The 23,433-nt window shown below is 47.4% G+C and overlaps 1 protein-coding gene across 40 annotated transcripts in view; it reads left to right on the top strand.

Moving 5' to 3' along the window:
- Positions 1–23,433, top strand: part of MSI2 (musashi RNA binding protein 2) — a 432,504-nt gene that overhangs the window by 221,363 nt on the left and 187,708 nt on the right. Inside the window, exon 1 of one of the 40 annotated variants that reach the window (XM_074019234.1) lies at positions 561–599. The exons of the other annotated variants lie outside the window; for them this stretch is intronic. Within the exon in view, the coding sequence (XP_073875335.1) occupies positions 570–599 (30 nt within the window). The 5' untranslated portion in view covers positions 561–569. Of the gene's footprint in view, positions 1–560; positions 600–23,433 lie in introns of those variants that run through there. 40 annotated transcript variants of the gene reach the window in all.

Genomic DNA, 23,433 nt, shown 5'->3' with positions numbered 1-23,433 from the left:
TCAAGGAAAGCTGAGGCTTCCCTCCCCTCCTCTGCATCCACACTGCATTGCAACCCATTAGGAACCTCCAGGCACCTTCCCCTGAGCCTGGGTGGAGGTTGGGGGTGAGCAGAATGGGTCCCTCACATAGGTGGGAGCCTTCAACTATCCAACTGTTTTGTCTAGAGTGGCCTACTGGGGTGCAAATCCCAAACAAGCTGTTCTTGCTACCTGTATTAGTTGGGTAGTGCTAGCTGCTGGTATAACTGAACCCCAAAATTTCAGTGCTTAACACAACAGAAGTCTGTTTCTTGCCCACTTAACAGTTCAGTACAGAGGTTCCTGGTTGCCTTTTCTTCTGTGCAGTGATTCGAGGATACCAGTTGATTGAAGGATCCAGGTTCCTTCCGTCTTACAGCTTTGCCATCCCTTAGGACCTCAGCGTGGCTGAGGGTTGGGCACCAAACTAAGCACTTTGGATATATTACCTCATTTAACCCTTACAACAGCTCTTAGAAGATGACAGTGTTTTCATTTGACAGGTGAGAACATTGAGATTCACAGAGGCTCCATCATTTGTTGAGGATCACATGGGAATGTCATGGGTTTTCCGGAGCCAAGTAAGGAAATATCTGGTTCTCCTCCCAATCCCCATGCCCCAACCCATCTAGACCTGTTTGTTCTCGCTCTCTTCCCCATTTAAAGCTTGCAAAATAAGGTTCTTCTTTTTCCAAGCCCTCCCCACCATGTGACCAGCTGTCTCACACTTAGCAAGTCTTTGAGACAGGGACTTTCTCACAGTGGGGACAGAAAAATTCCACCACACTGAACCTGGCCTTAACTGTGGAAAGGCAAGGTAGGGTCGGAAGATGAATTCTAGACCATTCACTTGTGTTGTGTATGCGTGTGTGTGTGTGTGTGCGTGCGCGCGCACGTGCGTGTGTGTGTTGGAGGGTGAGGAACCAGGGAGCTGTTTATCTGAACTCTGGAGAGGTAAACACAGCAGGTGGGCCCCACAGAAGGAATCTCTTGACAAGCTGGCACAACTGCCTGTTAATGGATTCAGCATCTGGCAGTTTCACCAAAAGCTGACTGCCAATGAGCCTGGCAGCTCGAAACCCTTGACACTGCTGATCACAAATGGGTTTCCTTTTGACACCCTGCGCTGCTCCGGAAATGGTCTTGATCAAACAACAGAGTTGTAGTTAACCAAAACCCATCTCCTAGAATTCTCCTCCTTCCCCACCTTTCGCAAGCAAAGTGATGTTGATGTCAGCAGGGGAAAATTAGAATGGGCCCTCACCCCCTAGCCCTGCAAAGACTGTACACATTTGTACAAAGCCTACTGAGTGCTCTGAAAGTGACTTTTGCTTATGCATTGATGCAAAATGCACCCATGGGGACTAGACTAAGCCAGGGAGGGCCCCAAGAGAAGGCTGGGTGCTGAGTGCTGGGGGTGGAGAGGTTGGCAAAAGGAACCGCTTCTGAAGGCTCGAGGGCTCTGGGAGAAAGCTTTCTCTTCTTAGATGTTGGGGATTTGACCTCCCTGTCCCTCCTGGGTGATTCCTGGCAGAAAGGTCAGGAACAAGTGGCAGTCATGAGTGGAAGGCATTTGAAGCAAGAGACTATCAAAGCCTTGGTTTAGTCCACGTAACCAGCCCCTTCTGCACCTCCAGGAGTGGGGAGAGAGCCACAACTATTCTCTCTTCTCCCCCCCTGCTAGGATGCTGGCTGCAGCTCAGAGGGTAGATTAAGCATGTAGAGAGCACGGAGCCTCTGCCCGGCCTGCTCCTGCGAAGGCTCGCCCACCCAGAGAAGCTCTCGGGTCATCTCCTCACGTGCTCTGTAGTCTCTCAGCAGACGGTATGCCACACTGGGCACATTGATGGCGGGCCCACTGGCTGCAGGCCAAAAGCCAGTAGACAGTTCATCCAGGGGCCCCCTCTTTAGCTCTGGCAGAGCTTGGCCTCTGCTGATGAGAAGAAGCCATTTGGCAGAATCTGCAAGTCAGAATGGATGGCGCCTAGTGGGCCCCAGATTCAAGAATCCCGGGTGCCCTGCTGGCTCTGATGTACATCTTTAAAGATACTTTTCCAGTGCAGAAGCACTAGAGAAGCCTTTATTTGTTACTTAATTCTTGTGCTTTGTTTCCAATTACAGAACTTGAAGCATTTAGGATGCACTGCCAGATATTTTAGTTTCTTTTCTCAAGAAAGGAAAGTTCACAGGCCCCTGAAGCACGCATTGTACTACTATCTCCCCGACAAAACCAAATGGGATAGACAGATTACCACTGACGTCTCCCTGTTACATCCAAGGCCAGCACTGATGTCATTCGGTTTCTGAATTCTCATGTTGAGCCAGAGATATGACGAAGGCCACTGTGAGGTCTCAGACTGCCCTGGGAGAAGCACACAGTGGTTCTCAGAGTCGGAAGGAATTCAGGGATCCTGTTCTAGATTTTAGTGCAAAGCAGCTTTGGTTTTGGCCATGGGCAAGAGGCCAAGCCATCCATTCATTGCTTTTGTTCCCCCACCATTGCTGAAATACTGATTTCTTCTCTCTAGGAAACAAACAAGACTGAACTGTTTAACCTTTGAGAGAGTCGCTACTTTGTCTCTTTGCTACTGCATTTGTTCATTCATTCATTCATTCATTTAAATAGTCAGTGAGTGTGTGCTGTGTGCTAATGTCTTCCTGTGCGCTGGGGTGGAAAACAGAACTCCAGCTTTCATGGAGCTTAATTCTGGCAAAGGGCTGCCAGCCAAACAAGTGGAAGACTGTGTGTGCCCCAGGGGGATAACAGATACGGAACAGGACTAGAGGGAAAGGGTGGGAGTACTTTGGCAGGGTGGCACCTTCCGGCCAATAGAGCCCTACAAAATGATGGAGAGCCTTGAGCTGCGGGGGGGTTGGGAGGACTGACAGCAATCGGGATGAAGGACACTCTGAGACCAGCCCCACCGTTTCAAGCCATTTTTGGGGAATGGGGCTTTGAGTGTTGGGGTTGAGGGAGAGGCAGCCCCTTTTGCCTTGTATATTGGGGCATGGAGGATTTGGAGATGGGAAAGGTTAGCTTGACCTGGAGCATAGGTTCCTCCATATGTCATCATATTCCTGGACAATAAGCCCTGGCCTTTGGGTCTTCACTGTCTTCTCCGGACTCAGTGTTCCCGATTGTATCGTTCTCAGAATGGGTTGTTTTCCCAACCCTGCTCTGGGTAAAACAGCCCAGATACTCCATTTTTATATTTAAGGTTTAATCGTAAACGATAATTATATTGAATTATGAGAAATTCACCATTTCTTTCAATGAAGAGCAGGAAGGACACATCAAAAGAATCAGGATTAGAAATTCTGGTTCTCAAGTCAAGCGAAGCAGCGGTGACAGACTCAGTCACATCTGCACTAATTGGAGCCACTGAACTTTGTATTTTTGTTTGTTCTTCATGGTGGGCTGTCAGCTGGACAGCAAGGTTCTCATGGTCACATCTGAGCTGCCATCCCGAGACCTACTGTGGGCTAGACAGGCACTTTCCCACGTGATCCATCTGATCCTCATTGATAGGTATGAGAAGTGGGAATTTAATTTTTACACATGGGGAGACTGCAGCTTGTGGAGATTGAGTAATATATCCAACGTTCTGCCAGCATTCAAACCCAGGTCAGAATAACTGAAATGCGTTATCCTTCTACTTCACATTACCAACTCACGAAGGTCCTTTTTCTTTTTTTTTTTTTTTTGAGTCTGAGTCTTGCTCTGTCACCCAAGCTGGAGTGCAGTTGCGCAGTCTCAGCTCACTGTACCTCCCCGGGTTCAAACGATTCTCCTGCCTCAGCCTCCTGAGTAGCTAGGATTGCAGGTGCCCACCACCATGCTCGTTTTAATTTTTGTATTAACATTTTTGTAGAGATGGGGTTTCACCACATTGGCCAGGCTGCTCTCGAATTCCTGACCCCAAGTTATCCGCCCTCCTCGGCCTCCCAAAGTGCTGGGGTTACACACGTGAGCCACCACGCCCAGCCACGAAGGCCCTTTTGTCAGGAGAAAAAGCTGTTTTTAAATATCAGCCTAGCAAAGTTAAAATATGAAGAATTAATGTGTGGCATGTTAGATATCAATGTAACCCTTAAAAACAAAAACAAAACCCCCCCAAAAGCTATAACTTTCTTAATATTTCTTAGGCCAATAAACAGGATTTATGTTGACATTAACTGAAGTTCAGGCTCTAACCAGCAGCAGGAGAGTTTTGAAGCTGGAGAAGAGATTTCTTGTCACCTTCATCAAAGTATCTGCCTTACCCTAAGCCCTTGAGTAATACATTCAGAATTTCGAGATTGGATCCTGTGAGCAGGACTTAACAGGCCTACCTCTGCCTGAGCTTGGCTGGGTTTCAGACCTCAGCCGCAGAGACGAGGCACTATAAATAGACGAGGGAAAGAGATTTAGCACAAAAATCCTGTGTTCTCAGAATTGCCACCTTCTACCTTTTGGGCCAAGCTGTGCTAGCGTTGAAGCCATGATGTTTGCCTAGGTAACTTGGCATGAGTTAGTTTTCATGCCAGCCCACACCCCAGTCACAGAACCATGGTTCCTTGATATTAGGTGAGCATTGACAAGAAGGTGACTTTAGCCTTGGCCCCAAATATGAGGAATAGAGTCAGAGAACTTCTTCCTTAGTGGCATACAGTGAAAGGAGTGGGTTTGTATTGCCAGTGACCATTAGGATGTGAAGACTGGAGAGGTAGGATTTCAGTGACTCATAGTACAGGATGGTATACACAAGGCACTGGAGAAAGACCCATTTCCTCTGGGTTCATGGTAATTACGAATGCCTTTAGTAATGTCCCCAGGCTGTTAACCATTCTAGGTGCAAGGAAATCTGGGTTTTCAGTGACAAGGTATTAAAACCTGCATTTCCCTGTTGTTAGTAGTTGCTGCTTCTTAGCTTGATTTCCTTGAAGAGACTGAAGAGTAGCAGCCGGCAAGTAATGTCTTTCAAAAGGATATATCCATTCTGCTGGAAAGCATGGAACCAAAATAATCTGTAACCTATTCCACCCAAATAAATAAGTCAGCAAATACGTCTGCTTTCATTGTATTGTCTTCTCCATAAATATCCTTTAAATTGAGGCTGAGTGACAAGATGTGCTTCTGCCACTAAAATGGTATCACTGATGATATTGAAAGAGCCTTTAAAATACCACAATTGTCATTGAAACTATACTTTGCTTTTTCTCCCCCCTTCTCCTTTGCTAGTAACTAGGTCTCTTTGGGAATTTTTAAAGTGACAATTGGTAGATTGTAGTCGATGATATTTCTTCCACATAATACTTCTGAATGCCACTCAACTCCTCCTTGACTGGCTCCAAATATCCCAAAGAAGAAAAATGTTTCATTTGAAAATGTGAAGCTTATTGGAGGTCATTTGCTCCCTAACTTTTACCCCTTTGCAGAAGGGGCAAGGAAAAGGCAACAGTGGTAAGACTCGGCCTCAAAGGAACATAACTGCTGTCAGAATCAATCCATAGCTATCGGCTTGAGTACAGGGTGGTATATGCTTATTAGATTCTCAAATGTTATTCAGCTTGATTGCAGCTTTTATACAAAGGAGTTAAGACACGGGTAGGAAAGATAATAGAACTATAAATTGCAAGACGGCTTCTTATGAAATCAGTAAATTATTCATTTAACAGTTCACTCCTTGTTGATTTCATGTTGCTATGGCACCTCAAGATGGAGGCGAGTGGGTCCACTGGCCCAACCAGGGGCCTTACACAGATGCACAAATCCTGGTGGAAGGCAGATAATGCATTACGTACAACCTTCGGCCACATGATAAATTGCCTGTTTATCTGGCAAATTCCAAGGAGATCTGCTGGAAAGAACTGAAAGAGATATCTCACAGTGGCTAACATTTCTTGGAAGAGACCCAACCGTCTCAGGGTTTGAGTCAGAATCTGTTTAAGAAGGCATTAAGAAGGCATTGTCTTGGAGTGGCTTGCCTGTCTCCCAAGATTGTTGGAAACACCGTCGGCTCACAGTTGCTTTGGCGTTCACGCTACAGTAAATGCCTGACTTCATTTATTATTTTGATGGGCAAAGAAAACTGCCTGCCGACAGCCGTGCACCTTCCTAAGCTCTTCCCAGACTTACTTTTGTAGTCCTTCTCTACCCATGTACAATTTGATTTCTTGCTGCTTGTTAAATTATTGTACTTACAAAATATATTGCCATGGCCAAGTCTGTCATTCATGTACATGGTGTGGAAGGGAGTTTGGATGCCAGAGGAGTTAGGAAGCTTGATGCTAGTGTTGGCTGTGACTTCGGTGACAGTGTGACCTTGGACAAGTTCCTTCATCTCTTGGGTCTCAACATCTTCATCTGAAGCATGAGGAGTTTGGGGTGGTCCCTTCATTCTTTAACTTCCAGAGACTCTGTGCCTCTCACATGTATAGATTCCCTGTTTGTAGACAGCAGTGCTGTTATGGGGACCTCTGAAGGCTATCTGGATGTGCCTGCATTTAGCAAGTCAAGGCTAGACCCCCCATAGGCACTGGACTGTGGGGACATTTTGTGTGAGTGAGACTATTAAGAATTTAGCAGTTCATTCTGACAGCTTGATAGATGGAGTGGTTTTGCATGGCATCCATGTAGGAATTGACTAAAAAGGAAGCATTTTCTGAGAGTCCGGCTATGTGTGCATGCTGGGAGATTTTTCTCAAATCCGATTTTAAAACTTTGCTCTGAAAGGCCAATAACAATAACCTAATCCAATATCCTTGTATATTTGATTCTACTGGACATAACATTTCTTAATTTCTGCTTTTGGCTTCTGTAGCCTAATACAGTAATGATAATAAGTATTAGTGTTATATTAGGAGGTAGGTGCTATTACCCCTCTTGCACTGGTTGAAGTCTAGTTAGAGTATAGAAACCATGCTAGTTGAGCTGTTCTGCTTATAGAGTTGCCATTCTTTATTCCTTTACTTTTTAAATAAACTTGCTTTAAAAAAAAGAAAAGAAAGAAAGAAAATATGCTAGTTGTTTGTACACAGTGTTAAACTAAGCAAGTGTTCATGGGGATGTAAAATTAACTAACTGAAAGAATAAAAAGAAAATGAAGGAATTGGTTCTTCAGTATTAGGGTGCATCCGAATCACCTGTGGGGCTTATTCAAACACAAATGACTGCCACCCCCCAAATTCACATTTCTAATACGTTTTTGAGTGGTGCTGACGCAGCTGTTTTGGGGGGCCACACTTTGAGAACCACTGCTGTCAGGTACTACGGAGGTAGCAACTACAGGAAGCCACCACCCTTACCCTACCTAGGGCTGATGAGGGAAAGACTAAAACTTAGATGTTTGGAGGAGGAACCCAAGGCCTTTGAGGAGGGATCTGGGCCCTTGGTGCTTGTGTCTCTGAGGGGCTGGGTGCTGTGTTGCTGGTTACAAGTGTTGGGAGAAACTACAGGCTGGATTCAGCTGCTGGTACGGGAAGGCACCTTTACTGCCGGGATGAAGAAGCATTGCTGGGGTGATGCTCACAGGAACCACAAGCTGATAGGAAGCCCCCAGGCAGCAGATGGGAGGGAGCAAGACCGTCTTCCTCCTCCAGCCTTAGGGTCTCCCTCTAGCACACGCTGTTGGCAGAGCTTACCAGGGAGCTAGGGGCAAATCAAAAATGTATGTGGTTTGCAGGGTCCCAGGTCTAGTGGAGAATAAGTATAAAAGGGTGGGTTTGGAACTGAGAGCTGGTTTTACAAATGGAGAAATGGAGGTACTTTCCCAAGGTCTCTCATACTGGGTGGCAGGGATGGAATCTGAACCTGGGTAGTTTGGCTGCAGAGCCCTTGTTTAACCCCGCCTCAGGCTGTTGGCCAATGGGCTGTTCTCTCTGGCTCTCCTTCCTCCCTGCGACTGTTGCTGGCCTCCGTTAGCAGTTGCTTCTCTTTCCCTGCTCCTCAGGCGGATGCCCTTAGGGCTTCATCCCCTGCATCTTCTCCCTCCACCTCCACCCCTAGCATCACCTTTAGGTGAGTCGGTCCTTGTCTGTACCTCCACCCTTGGCTCCTTCTGGGGAAATGCCAAGCTTGGAAGACCAGTGATTTCCTGGACATTTCACCTGGAATGTTCTGTAGATTCCTCAAATATTTCTTCCCCCTCAGAACTCAGTACTATCAGCCTCAATAGCTTCCTTTCTTCTGATTATTTCAGATTCTAAATCTGTTTTTCATTAGACTGGCTTGGTAGTTACCACAGCCTTCTTTGTACACTTCTCCTCTACCCAGTTTATCCAGTAAACTGCGACTAGAGAAGTGTGCCTTAAAAACAACTGTGTTCATGTCATTCCTCTGCTTCCCCGTGGCCTCCGAAGAAAGCTGAGGCTTCTCAGAAAGCACGTGTCTTTATTGCTGAGTGCTTGGACCCTCTGTGAAGCATGCCCTGTGTCCTTTCCCTAGATAGTTCCAGCTTCTCCAGCCCTACTGGGCTACTCATGGCCCTGGCTTCTTCCATCCTCTCTCAGACCACCCATGGTTGTTCTTGTCACTCTCATGTCAGCAATGCCACCATTTCCACCCCATCAGAACTCTTACCTGTGCTCGAAGACCCGATTCCAATGCCACTTGCTCCGTGCAGCCTTCCCTGCTTCTCTCCCAGGGAAACATGGTCTCACCTTTCTATAAACTCCTCTGGGTTTTATCTGTGCCACTCCTGCACAGGCAAGTCCCTCTGCCCACTGGAGGCTGAGCGTTTGAGCAGATTCATGTCTTCTCTGTGTCTGAATTTCCCAGGGTGCCTCGCGTAGGGCCCGTCCCTTAGTGCCAGCTCACTGCATAGCTGAGTGTTTCCAGTTCAAACGTGTGTTCCCAGAGTGGATTTTGTTTCCCATTTAAGAACAGCCTTCCTGTCCAGCCTTACACAGGTTGACCTGGACTAGTCTAGTCTTAGGAAGGGTGTTCTAGGTGTGAAGCCACAGGCCACACTGTTGCTTTCAGCACACGTTTCATAGCGAGGGACAGGGACGTTGCCCTCGGTTATCTCTGTTGGGTTACTTTCATGTCTACTACATTGAGAGTTTTAAATCCTTTTATTTCTAAAGATCGCCTGGTTAACATTTGAAGCTTTCTTGGGTCTGTGTTGGTCTGTCGTTTAATGTTTCTCATTTGCCTGTGTATCTAGAAAAAACAGATTGATTTGCACAGATAGAAACAAAAGATTGTGCAGATGGGAGCTAAGCATGGAAGGGAAGGAATACTGATCTCCCTAATGCATCTTCCTTGCGAGACATGGAGCTGCTCGGGAAGGAAGGGCCCGTGATTCAGACAGTTGGGGAAACGTGCATTCAACAGGCTCCCTTCCTGCAGACCTTCACAAAGCCTTTGATATGTAGTGATGAGCTTCCTGAATCTCCATCTGTATGCTGAGTTCCTCAGATGAGGTTAATTTGACCACTGGAGTGTGGTTCCGTGGGACCAGTATTCCTTGGAATGTGCTTCGAGAAAAGTTGCCATAAAGACTGTGAGAGTCAAAGGGATAAAGGAAGCAGGAGTTCAGGCTGAGGATGAGCCAGTGACCCCCTGCTCTGGCCATGGAGGGGAGGGCATTACTAGGTGAAGGACAGGAACAAATCTGCACCTGTGTTCTGAGCCCACTCCACTCTTGCAGGCCAAGACTGCCCACACCACACCAACACAACAGACGCAGCTTCTCTGCCTCTCCAGGGAAAGCCTTTGGGGTGTTGCAGGGAGGGGGTCTGTTTCTCCAACCAGGCTCATTCCCTCAGTCACCTCCCAAGGATGCAGTGTCGGAATAACAGCTTCTGAAATGAGTTTTCTCTACTCATGCAAATTGCTCTCTGACTTTGAACACCCATGTGAGTAGAAGCGGTGTTTTGGCTGCCTGGTTGGTGAAGGAGGAACATCACAGGGTTATTTTTACCCCTAGCAAATGCAGACAATACCCTCCCTGTAATCAACAGGTTCACAAGTGTTTGTCTGAGAACCAGAAATGAATTTACAAGGGGCTCTCTCCTAGCCTTGTGGAATTAGAGCAGAGATATTGCTTTCTTTTCACTTGAGTTAATCCAAATGAGCTGAGTCTCCTTTCTATAGGGAAGGGCAAAACAAAACAAAAACCTAACCCAGCAAAAACAAGGCTTTCTTACTGCTAAACTGGGCCTCCGAAAATAGTTTGGGTCATTGGAATCATGAAAGAAATGGTGTTTATATAACCTCTGTCTTGCAGAGAACTTGCAAGTGATTTCCTTATGTTTTATGCAAATAATATATGGGATTTGTATTACCCACTTTGTCAAACTCATCTTCCTTGTATGTGTGTTTGGAAAGCTTATTCATCGGTGATAAGGCTTGTTGTTTTTCTTCCGGATAGATTGCCTTTTAGACAATAAATTCTGAAGTCTGTTGTTAATTCCGAGCTGGGAGGATATAAGTGGTGGTCCATCCTGAGTGTGGGAAGGAGAATCAGTTTGCAAGAGCTCTTTTATCTCCACTTCCTGGACTTTTTAGTGTCGTTTCGGATATTTTAGTGTATTGTCAGACTTACCGAGAACTTAGTTTGTCCAAAGCTCCTCGAGGGCTGCAAAGATGAACCAAGCTGTCCATGTCCTTGCTGGCAGGGATCACAGAGTCTTGTGGGTGAGAGAGTGACAGATACCATAATACAAGGCAAGTAAGTACTGGGTGCATGCAAAGTGCTTTGGGATTGTAAAAGAGAAAGAGAAAAAACCCAGCCAAGTAGGGAGGGGAAGAGCTGCCATTTGAGCTTCACTTGAAGACTAGGCATTTCAACAGGCAGAGGCAGGCAATATGGCCTGAGCAAGTGAAGTACAGAAGTGGGAAGTGCAGGGGACTTCAGATCACGGGGTGAGGGAGGAGGCTCATTGAGAGAGAAGACCAGTACTATGCTCTGTGGGGCCAGCTCATGAGACCGCAAAGATAATAGCAGCTTTGATGCCAGGCTAGGAATTCTGCCTGCGCTGTTGAGAGCCAGCCATGTGTTCCACACAGGTGAGTGGCCTGGTCAGATCCTGTTCCTGTGTGCTCCATCCTAGTGGTACTGGGAGTTGTCATCTCCATGCCTCTCTTTTTTCTGTCCCCACATCTCCAGTTATCAATCTTTCTATTCCACCCTAAAAATACCGCTTGCCTCTCTCCCTAGTTGTATGTGGCCCCCATTTCCTCATCACTCATCCCTCAAGTGACAAAACTCTTCTCTTAACCTTCAGTCTTGGCCTCCTCTGGTCTACCCTTTCCATGCTGCCAGAGGGATGGTTTTAAGCTGCGCTGGCCATGTTGTTCCCCTGCTCAATACCTGGCAGCAGCCCTGTCGTCTCCCCAGGAAAGCCTGAGCTCCTTGGTGAGGCTGATGAGGCCCTCCCAGGTGCAGGTGCGCTCTCCATGCCTCTGCCTTCTCACGCACTTGGCTTTAGCCATACCAGACTGGATGCCCTTCCTCTCTCTCGGCTCTTTAAAAGGACTGTGTCTTCTGCTTGAAACTCTCCCTTTGTGAACTCCCATAGCCATCCCTCGGCCAACAGACATCTGCGCACATGCCAGCTCCCTCCCTCCCCGACCCAGTCTGTTGGGTTGCGCCTCCCTCCCTCTATTCTCATAGTGCTTGGTGCCCGCTCTGTGCACACAGCCCAGTGCTTTATGGTTACTTTTTGCCTGCCTGTCCATCATGTCACTAGAAGGTGAACTCCTCCCAGTGCCTAGCTCTGTGCCAGGCTCATGATAGGACCCCAGGAAATGCGTGTGGGAGGGATTAGAAGGAGAGAGCTGGAGGGAGGAAAACCCATTTGGAGCCCAGGGCAGCAGCCCAAGCCACCTTCATTTGTCCCGACGATCAAGCTGGTCCCAGAGTTGGCCTCATTCCTCCAGAGGGCGGTACTAAGATTACTGGAAAAAACAACCAGGGGGAAGCTCATTGGTATATAACGACACCAGCTCCCTTCTCCTCGTCCCAGGAGGAAATGATATTTCCATACCTCCTAAACATCCGCCTTCTTTCAGCATCTGCGGAAGCTTGCTTGAATAATGAAAGATAATCAGCAATGGTTGAAATTTCCTATCCTTGGGCAGGTCTTTTTTTCCTACTATATTACGTATTTAAATACATAGACATATTTAACCCCACCTACCTTTTGGGCCAAGTGTTTATGAACTAGGAGACTTGTTCTTCCCCTTAGTTTTGGGGGTACAGTGGTGAGGACCTCTCACTTTTCAGAGCCAGAAACGCAGCTTAAAAATGTGTTCAGATCCTGGCCAGGTGCAGTGGCTCACACCTGTAGTCCCAGCACTTTGGGAGGCCAAGGTGGGCGTATCACCTGCGGTCAGGAGTTCGAGACCAGCCTGGCTAATATGGTGAAACCCCGTTTCTACAAAAAATACAAAAAATTAGCTGGACGTGGTGGCGTGCACCTGTAATCTCAGCTGCTTGGGAGGCTGAGGCAGGAGAATCGCTTGAACCCAGGAGGCAGAGGTTGCAGTGAGCCAAGATTGCGCCATTGCACTCCAGCTTGGGCGACAAGAGCGAAACTCCATATAAAAAAAAAATGTGTTCAGATCCTGCAAAATGACAGCATATTAGAGCTGGTGGTGTGTAGACGCGGTAAGAGGGAAGATCAGATGTGCGGGCAGAGAGCTCCAAAGTACCCTTCCCATGAGTGCCTCTCGGTTGGAGAGGAAACACACTGCCAGGAGCCAGGCAGTGTCCCAAGGCCTTCACTCTCAGCCCATGCCCAGAGATGCAGCCCCCTCATGCTAATTTATGTGTCATCAGAGTCATTAAGGGTCATTAAGAGCCTTGGGTTCTGGTCGCAGCTCTGTTGCCAACTGGCTGAGTAGACTTCCGCAAGCCACATGGTTTCTGGGACCCAGGTAGCCCTCATCTGCCAAAGAAGGGAGTCAGATGAAATCTCCAAGAGTCTATCCTGCTTCCCAGTTCCATGAGTTTATGAAAGATGCAGGGATGTGGTGTTGGTCGTGGGGTCTGATGGAACTTCTCAAGGGAGAACATGCCCCTAAAGAGGCATGTAGCAGCCGGGGAGGGATGGAAGGGGAGTGAGGGCTGGAGACTTTGGGGGTCCAGGAGCAGGTGCTCCCAGCTGCTTGTGGCAAGAGAGGAAGAGAGGGAGACACTGAAGAGAAGAGCAGGTCTGCAAGCAAGGAAGAAGCAGCCAAATGGCCCTGGGGTTCTGACCATGAGCTTTGGAATTCCAGAGTGGCCAGGAGGTTCCTGGCACAGCCAGTCCCTCAGTGGACAGAGCCCGGTGGGGCCAGCTGGTACAGCCCAGCAGCTTTCCCAGAACCTCTGTGGGTTGCATGCCTGGGAGGACTCAACCAGCACTGGCTCCTCTTCTTCTGTCCTCAGAAGCATCTCCATCTTAACTCCTCCCTGGCACATGCAGCTCCTTCTCAATTATTTATCAGTAGCAGCATCCATATTAGCCCACTGTGTGCCAGGCACAGTGCCGGACACTGGTGACCCAGACACTGGCGACCCAGCTATCATATGCTATGCATTCTGGCCACCCCCACGACCTGCCGCCCTTCTAATGCGTATTTACCTTCGGGTTCTTGGAGAAGGGGAGGTCATAACCCAGCTGGAGTGAGGACCCTGAAGGCTTTTACCTCTGCCCTGTGACCCCTCCACTCAGCAGATGATAAAGACTTTGCTAAGAAACAGGACTTGGGGAGAAAGAAGAAAAGCAACAAAGTGGGTTATTTCTAAGTCCAAGTATCTCTAGGTGTTGTACCTCTGTGGACACTGCAAACTAATGTTTTTGTTATTTGAAGGAAGAGGAATTAGGGTGAGCAGGAGGGTGAAGAGAGGGTGGTTGAAAAGTACAGATGTTGGGCTCTATGAACGACTTATGTTTGCTTTAAATTCTCATAGGAGACTCAAAACTAAGAATGTACCTAATGGTAGCAGGCAGTGGACAAAAGATCACAGACCGTGGCTGTCTCCCAGGGCAAGCTCTTTAGTCTCCCTGATCCTGAATTCCCTCATCTATAAAATGGGGATCATCAAGCCTATCTGGAAGGGTTGCACTAGAGATGCAGGTGAAATTGTGGATGTATGATGCCTGCCACCCAGTAGATGCTAATTCTCCTTTCTCTTGCTTATTTAGCAACAGGCTTCCTTTTAGGCCCCATAGAGACCTCTCCTTTGTTCTCTTAAGTCTAATGTGTTTAGATCTATTGTTGACACCTGATGGAATTTGCCAAGTGTCTTGAGGTGGCTACAGTGCCAAAAGGCTTGTCCTTGGCAGGTACCATGTTTCAGTTTCTCAAATCTCCTCTGGCAAGACTTCTGCAGACATCCTCTAATCAGAGTTTGGGGGCTACTTAAATGATTAGTCCCACTGAAGGTAGACCTCTGCTTTGAAAGCGGCCCTCTGTTGTCCAGGAAGGGCTTGTGCATGCCTTTACAAGAGGTCATGTAAAGCATGGATGGGACAGCAGTTGGGTTGGGTTCACTTGTGTGTCCTAGCTCCCGAAGTAAAGGGACTATCCTTGCCAAAGGAGAAATATTTGGAATAAAATACCATGGCTCATGTTTCAAGATATCATAGGCCCAGAAGCGACCATGATCTTCGTGAGATGCCCTGATGTTTTGTTTCTGTGGGGGCACATCATAAAAGAACTTGGGTTAAACATTTTGGCCTGCTCCTCATTTCCCAGCTCCAGTCTTCCAGATTTTCTGAATAGCTGACATGCCTTCTGGGGGGAAATTTTGCATTCTCCGCTTCCTCTACCTCTCTTTCTTCCTCTCTGTTTTTTTCTTTTTTAGCCAGGGGCAGCAGCTTAGTACTTGGAACCTGCCACTTAGAATGGCTCAGACTCCTTGGAGCCAAGGGGCATGCTGGCAGTTTCTGCCAAGCACCTGGCCAGGGTTCCGGGGTGGGCAGGACGGATGGGAGGTGTCACACTGCCCCTCGTGGGCCATTGCCTCACAGCGTGCAGCTGTCCTGGCACTGGGATAAAAGGGCTTATCCTTGAGACCTCAGGAGTGTTTCTGCCAAGCGCTCGCATTGGTCAGTTGATTCGGATTCTCCCGTGGTGGGGAGTTACCTGCTTCTTCCTATGTCTGTTTTCTATTACAAGACCTGGCTAGAGGCCTCTCTGAGAGTGCAGTCAGGCGCAGAGCCCGGCAGAGGCATTGAAGTAGACAGGTCATGGAGTGAATGAGCGAAGGAACTCTGAGATTCTGGGGTGTTAACTCTTGGAATACCCAGATCCTACATAGCTGCAATTCAGCAGAACATTGACCCTGGCAGCTAGAATACTTTTCAGACTAGCTGAGGTCCTGGAAAGCAGCCCAGGAGGACACTTGGGGCAGAGGCAGCCAGCCTGGAGTTCAGCATTTGTGGCTGATAATAGACCTTGGATAAATAGAATATAGACATGTTACATCTCCGGATGCAGAGTTCCTGCAGCCAGGGGGTCTTGACCTTTGGGGGTCCTCTTTGGGAGGGCCTGGCGTCAGATGGGGGTGAACTTGGGCCCGAGTCCATCAGAGAAAATGTGGAGAGTTGGGGCAGAGACCAATGGCTGCCAATCCTCACTTCCAGTTCCTGCCAATCCTCACTTCCAATTCACGAATCATTGCGCCTTCCTGCAGGAGGATGGCCAACGCCATAATGATGATGATGATGATTTTTTCAAAGCCTTCATGACTGCTCTAATGACAGGCATATGAAGCCACAGTTTGCCTCCTTCCTGCTCTTCATTCAACCTTTCTAGCCTGGCAGCTTTGCCTCAGTTTTCCTCCCTGGATGATGAATCCACAAGTCTGGCCAGAAGGAAGATGAACATTACACTGCAAGTCATCATTTTGTACTTTTAAAACTTATTTTCTTTCTCTGAGTTCTGTATTAGTGTTGTAATTTGCTCCCGATACCACCTAAATTGTTTGTGATTAAAGCTTTTCTACCTTTTTTTTGTTTAAAAAAAAAAAACAAAACAGATTTGCTGCCTGGAGTTCACGTATTAACAAAGATGAAAAAGATAGTGTCTGACTTATAATGTACTGAATTGCTTAAGTCTTTCATTTGTAATTCTCGACAGTATTCCTCTAGTAAAGCGAGGCATCGTTCTGTTGTCGGGGTCTCAGTAATCCCCATGAAAAAATGGGGGAAGGATTTGTGAGACATTCTGCATGAGTACTGAAGGTGATGGACAAGTAAAAATCAGGACAACGTAAATTACTCAGTATCTTTCTTCCCCACAATTATTTTCACTGTGACATTACTATATTGGTAAGTCCTCTGGGTCCCTTTAAGGTTAAGAAATCAGGAGATAAAAACCTTGTAGCATTTGACCTGATCAATACTGAGGGTTCTCAAATAGATATCGAAGTCTTTGGCAGCTGATGCTGGATGGGCAAGGGAAAAACATAGTTTTTGATAGGTATTGCAGAAATTTCAGCAGCCGCTGATTACATGGGGCCTCTTTCCCATGTGTCTGATGTGCGGTGTGCCAGTCTGGGGAGGAGTGAGGGACCTCCATTTGGGTTCTCAGTTTTTGTTGTTGTTGGTGTTTGAGATGGAGTTTTGCTCTTGTTGCCCAGGCTGGAGTGCAATGGCACGATCTCAACCTCCGCCTCCCGGGTTCAAGCGATTCTCCTGCCTCAGCCTCCCGAGTAGCTGGGATTACAGGCACCCGCCACCACACCCAGTTGATTTTTGTATTTTTAGTCGAGACGGTGTTTCACCATGTTGGCCAGGCTGGTCTCAAACTCCTGACCTCAGGTGATCCACCTGACTTTGCCTCCCAAAGTGTTGGGATTATAGGCGTGAGTCACCACATCCAGCCTGGGTTCTCAGTCTTTTGTGGAATATCTTTGTTCTTCCTCCATTTTCCATCGGTTTTCCACTTTGGGGAGATGAGAATTCATTAAAACAGAGTGAGCCAGTGTAGGATGGGGTAGGGAAATGAAGCCCACTGTAAACTCTGTGGGTGCTGAGAAACCTCAGGCTCCTAGGTAAAAGGAGAAAATCCAAGGTGATTTTCCAGACACTGCTCAACTGTGCCACTAGAATTCTGAGTTCTGGCCAGTGGGCTCTAAAGGTCAGGTAGGCACCTTGGAGACCTGAGGAGCAACCATCTTTGCTTCATATTCTACCTGTGGTTGCTTTTCAGCAGTTTTGGGAATGGGAGCTTCAGGGCCTTTTATGTCCTTTGCATTGTCTGAAGAAAGGTAAAAGGAGCGATTGCTGTTACACTAGGGATTTCTGATCTGTCTCATGATAAAATCTGGTTGCATAGTTGATCTTCAGCAAAAGAGGAAGTGATTAATGAAATTGCTGTCCTCATCTGCCACCTCCCCATCCTTTTATTCTTTGGTTTTTAAGTGTGGTGAAAATATCAATAAAGAGGCTGGCCATTCTGGTCCCAGTCAATGAACACTTGCCATGGGATAGTCCTTGCCCGGTGGAGATCCAGCCCACACGGGCACCGTTGCATTGCCTGTGGGTCATAATGTTTTAAGGAAATTCTATTCAGTTGCCCTCTGAGTCCCTCCAACTAGATGAAGGCATTCCAGATCACAGGGGAGGCGGGAAACAGTCTTGAGCTGCGGGTTGATCTTGTCTCCTAGTCACAAGAAAGAATATTAGAGATCGGATCATCTCATCTGCCTGTGGTCATTATTACTAAAACCTTCTTCAGCGGCCCAAACCGCAGTAGGAGGTACGCCCTGCTCTTCCTCCTCTTGGGGCCATTTTCATGTGGGCGTGAAAATGATTGACAGGCTGTGAAGTATCTGTCCCAGCATCACCCAACACTGAGGTAGGCAGAGCAGGTAAAGTTTTAATTCCCATGATACAGATGAAAAAACTGGCCCTGTGCAGAAGTTAAGTGGTTTGCATGAGCCTGGGAGCTGGCACTGCAGGACAAGTCTACCTGCTACAGACGAAGTGCTCTTGGCCCCTCGGGGTTCTGCCTCTGGTCACTCTCTACATAGCAGAAGCTCCACTGGCTCTTTTGTCTTCACAACCACTGGGTGCGATAAGGCAGTGAGGGTTATGACGATACCCGTTTTCACAGATAAGGAAACAAGGCTCAGAGAGGTTAAACAACAGAGTCCTAATTCCTCTTGTTGGACAATTCATTTTGTTATATTTCATTCCCACCCTCTGCGGTACGGGAGACGCATTAAAATATAGTATCCTGATTTTTAAAGAGAAGGTAACGTTAAGGCCAGGAGATTTGTGATTTGCCCAAGTTCACTGTGGGCTTCTGGACTCCCATGCCCAGCAGCCTCCATGATGCAGAAGTGTCCCACAAGAGCCTAGTGTTTTGATTCTTTTTTGGTGCCAGGAGACAGACTATGGACCTGGAGTGGGTTTGGGGGCTGGAGAAGTAGAGGAGGTGGAGTTTCTAGCAGAGGCGTATATTGTGGTGGTAATAAGACCAATAACTACATAAGGACCTGCGTTTGGTCTTAGCAGTGAAAATTGCATCTTTAGCCTTATAGGGAATGTTGTTTTCGTCCATAAAATAACCTGCTTTGAGCACCTCTGTTGTGCTGGGCACCATTCCAGTTGCTTTTGCATCTGCTCTTTAATTTAATCCTCTCAGCAATGCTAGGAAGTAGGTATCTGCCTCTTTTTTCCTCAGTTGAGGAACTGAGGCTTGGTGAGTTGAAGAAACTTGTCCCGGACCACACACCTGGTCCATGGCCATGCCACGTGGTCATTCAGCAAACGCTGAACACATGCTGTGTGCCAGGTACCATGCCGGGCACCAGGGATAAATCAGTGAACAGAACAGAAACAAATCCCGGTCATGACAGAACTCAACTCAAGTGGAGAGACATAGGATAAACAGCAAATATACCAAAAAAGAAAATTACATAGCACAATTAGAAAATGGTAGGAGCCACTTAAATAAAACAACAGTGAAACACAGTGTAAAGGAGATTAGGAAGTACCTGGAGTGGGTTGTAATTTTACATCAGCTGGCCAGGCTGGGCCGCAGGGAGAGGGCTTGGAGGAGGTGAGGGAGTGAGCCCTACAAGATGTCTGACCTGACGCTGTCTCCTCAGAAAGAAAGGGAGGCCCAGCAAGTGGGAATGACTTGGCCAAGGTTACCCACTGAGTTAATGTCCAAACTGGGTCAAGAACCGAGGGATCCTCACAGCTGCCTTAGAAAGCTTCACGTGGGCCAGGCATGGTGGTTCACGCCCATAATCCCAGCATTTTGGGAGGCCGGGGCAGGTGGATAACCTGAGGTCAGGAGTTCGAGACCAGCCTGACCAACATGGCAAAACCCTGTTTCTACTAAAAATACAAAAATTACCTGGGCGTGGTGGCGCACGCCTGTAATCCCAGCTACTCAGGAGGCTGAGGCAGGAGAATCACTTGAACCCAGCAGGCAGGGGTTGTAGTGAGCCGAGACTGCACCACTGCACTCCAGCCTGGGTGACAGAGCGAGACTCCATCTCAAAACAAAACAAAACAAAACAAAGAAAGCTTTACTTGGCTTCTCTCTATCCTCTGAACATCTCTGACCTGGCTCTCTTGATAAGTCAGTCTCTGTGTCCAAGTCTCCATGTCTGCCTTCCAGCCTCTTCCGCAGCCTTCAACCCTTGTGGCATTGATTCCTGGTGCTCCCACCCTAGCCCCTAAACCTTCTCTGTCCTCAAAAGTCCCATATGTCTTCTCTCTTCAGATAAACATACATCTCTTCACCCCAGCATCCCAGCGCCCTGAGTGAGGAATTAATGCTTTTTTATTTGAAGAGATCGGCTGCTGTCATTTTTGATATCTTCTGTTTTTGTATGCGGGAACGCAGAGCACAATTAGAATACAGTTATATATCCTCATAGTTATTAAAGCTTGGATTAACATGACATAAAGTTTTGTCTAGGGAGTCTTTTGCTATGGCTCAGGGAGCATTTTTTGTGACAGTAATAGGCTACAGTTAATATACTTGAATGATACTAGAATCTGTGTTATAAGGCAGAACAAAAGGGGTTTATCTGAAGCTGAATTACAAAGGTGGAATTATCACTGCGAATGATCCACAGAGATCTGGGGCTTAATTATTGTCGCTTGTGTCATTTCGGCATAATACGGGTAGTTACCGGAGCAGAGCAGAAGCGCGGGAGGGCCAGCCTGTCAATCACCCGGTGGATGCCAGGACTCCCACCCCTTACGCTTAGCACCACGCTGGCCGTGTGCCCTATGGAGCCATGGGAATGGATCCCTTTGGTCATCTGTGGCTACGTGGTACTTTCAGGTTTTTTAATGTTTTAATGACTCCCCTGTCCTACCTCCAGCCTAGTCTCCCTCTCCCCATTTAGGTCATTTGCCCTCTTGGCCCCGTCGAACCTTCCAGGAGGTTGATGAACGGTCTCATACACCGATGGCATTTTCTCAGCCCGGTGAGGCCACCACCACCTTTCAGAGCCTAATTGTTTTGACAAGCGGAGGAGGCAAGCTAATGTGCTCTGTCAGCCATTTGGTCACATTTGGTCAAAGCCAGGTGTCTGGTTGCAAATAGGTGCACTCAGGTAAACCACATCCCCCTGTGCTCCGGGAGGACAGATTGCGCAGGAGGCGGGAGTGCTGCGCGCAGCCCTTCCCCATCCCTGGCTCCAGCGCGCTCATTCTCCTCCCTACTCCCAGTCAAGTCCAAGGGTGAAGGATGGAAACAAGACAGTTCAGCACCTGAACAGGGCAGGGCATCCAAAGGCTTTTAGAAATGCTGTTAGATTTATAGGGACCATCATCCTCTTCTTACTATTTTTATTATCATTTTTCATTATCCACCTGCCAGGTATACAATTACAACTTGTTTTGTTGGTGGCTAAATTCAGCTGTCCTCCTCGCCTTACTGTTAACCAAGAGAAGTATGGCCATTTTAAATGGCCAAAGTGTTTCTATTGGACCCTTTAACTTTTTTTTTTTGAGATGGAGTTTCACTCTTGTTGCCCAGTCTGGAGTGCAATGGTGCAATCTCAGCTCACTGCAACCTCTGCCTCCCGAGTTCAAGCGATTCTCCTGCTTCGCCTCCCGAGTAGCTGGGATTAAAGGTGCCTGCCACCATGCCCAGCTAATTTTTGTATTTTTAGTAGAGTCAGGGTTTCACCACGTTGGCCAGGCTAGTCTCAACCCCTGACCTCAGGTGATCCACCTGCCTCAGCCTCCCAAAGTGCTCGGATTACAGGCATGAGCCACCGCACCCAGCCTATTGGACCCTTTTAAATGTGGCTTTTTCTGCCAAACTTGTTTTCTGAGAGGTCATTGCGCTGGTGCTTTTTGAAAAGCTACTCTTGAGTGTAAAGCGAGGAAAGGGAACAGGTCTTTGGCAGGCGGCTGTGTGTGGCGGGAAGTGAACCGGGAAGGTGCTGGGTGTGGTCTCCTCCCACCCTCCAGCAGTGCTAGGGAGCTGCACTTGTTTGCGAACAGAGAGGTTCAGGAACGTCGAGTCTTTGTCAGGTTTATGTGGCTGGAAAATCAAAAAGACAACTACGTCTTTCTACGTCTGAAGGCCATGTTTTTCAGCTAGACCTGTACCTTTTTTTAAAGTATGGTCTTCTAAATACCTCGTCAGAGATGACTTTGGACCCTTATCCAAAATGAAGATTCCTGGGCCCCACCCCAGAACGACTGAAACACGCTTGCTGAAGGGGCAAGCAGCTTGGGCTGGGCATTTAACAAGTCACCAGGTGTGACGGATGCACACACAGGTAGTTGGGGGCCACTGCACTGTCCGGACAAGCTGACGACAGTTCCAGCCCTGGGGTTCCCATGGAGGCCTAGGGATTCGTTTGAACACCACATGTCCCCAAATACTCTTCATACCAAGAGAGCTGGTCCTTGGTACATTATACCCTACTGGGCTGGGGTAACAGAAAGTGGGAGGAATGACCTCAAATTAAATGAGAGCCAAAGGGAACATGTGGGATTTTCTTCATATCTCCCATTTAATAAATGAGAGAACTGAGCCTGCAAGTGAGAGAATTCCGTGCTGAAGGACATACGTTCAACACAGCAGATCTGGGCCTAGTAGCTGTTACCCCAGCTACCCTTAAAAAGTAAATATCCATCACCAATTGCCTTCTTATTGCTGCGATGATTTAAAAGAAGAGTTGGTTTTAATTAGAATAAACGTGGTATTTTTCTTGCTGCAACAAGGCCTTCAAACGGGGAAAAAAATCTCAATACCCCAATTATGCCAAAGCATTCCCAGTCCTATCCAGGAGTAATTAAAAAATACAGCTGACGCTTGTTCTCTTGCTTGTTTTTAAATGAATAGCTAAGTATCTGTCAAGATGATGAGGGCCTAGGCTGCTGACGGCTTTACCATCTCAGTTTGCTCCCAGGAACCACAGAGATGAGAACACGAAAGTTGTTGTTTTGAACTGTGAGGCACCTGGCTACCCCAGGCACGCGCATTTTGTGGTTGGTGGAGATCGTCTCCCCAATCCCAGTACCAAAAGGTGGGATGGAAGGCCAGGCTTCATGTCCACATTCTTATGCTTGGAACACATGGCTTCTTTCCCCATGGGCAGCTGAAGTGGCTTCTTCCGGTGCTGTGCAGGGAACTCAGCTTCTCTGCAGTACCCAGCGTGTTTTGAGGATCGTTGGGTAGAATTAGCTTGGCTTTGTTGGGGGAAATCCCCTAGTTGCAATTCACTTTTTAATTAGTTCATGGAACCTTTATTTCTAAAAGATGCCACCAAGTGAATTGAGAAGTCATTTTACATATTGACACCATCCATTTGGTGACAATTGACTTTTTTCCCTCAAGCTAAGGGCAAAGCCAGACACAGTGGCTAATGCCTGTAATCCCAGCACTTTGGGAGGCCAAGGCGGGTGGATCATCTGAGGTCAGGAGTTCGAGATCAGCCTGGCCAACAAGGCACAACCCCCTCTATACTAAAAAATACAAAAATTAGCCAGGTGTGGTGGTGCATGCCTGTGATCCCAGCAACTCGGGAGGCTGAGGCAGGAGAATTGCTTGAACCCGGGAGGTGGCGGTTGCAGTAAGCTGAGATTGTGCCACTGCATTCTAACCTGGGCAACAGAGTGAGACTCTGTCTTAAAAAAATAAAAGAAAGGCAGCTAAGGGCAATTCTGTATGCATTCTTCTCACCCCACCCACAACACACATACTTTTCTAAAGACAAAATCAAGGGCAGACTTGAAAAGGAAATAATCATAAAAGTTACGATAGCATTTGGAGTTCTTAATATTTACCCATCAGTTTACAGCATGTTTTTATATATGTGGTGTTCCAGTTATCTATTGATGCATAACAAATCACCCAAAAACTTGTTGGCTTACAACAACGGCAATCATTATGTTATTTCTCGTGGTTTCTATGGAGCAGGAATTTGGGCGGGACTCAGCTGAGTGGTTCAGGCTGGGAGCATCTCATGAGGTTGCAGTCAGACATGAGGTTGCAGTTCTAGT

This window comes from Macaca fascicularis, chromosome 16 (assembly GCF_037993035.2).
Source record: "Macaca fascicularis isolate 582-1 chromosome 16, T2T-MFA8v1.1".
NCBI classification, from domain to species: Eukaryota; Metazoa; Chordata; class Mammalia; order Primates; family Cercopithecidae; genus Macaca; species Macaca fascicularis.
This window is presented reverse-complemented; position numbering and strand designations above follow the sequence as displayed.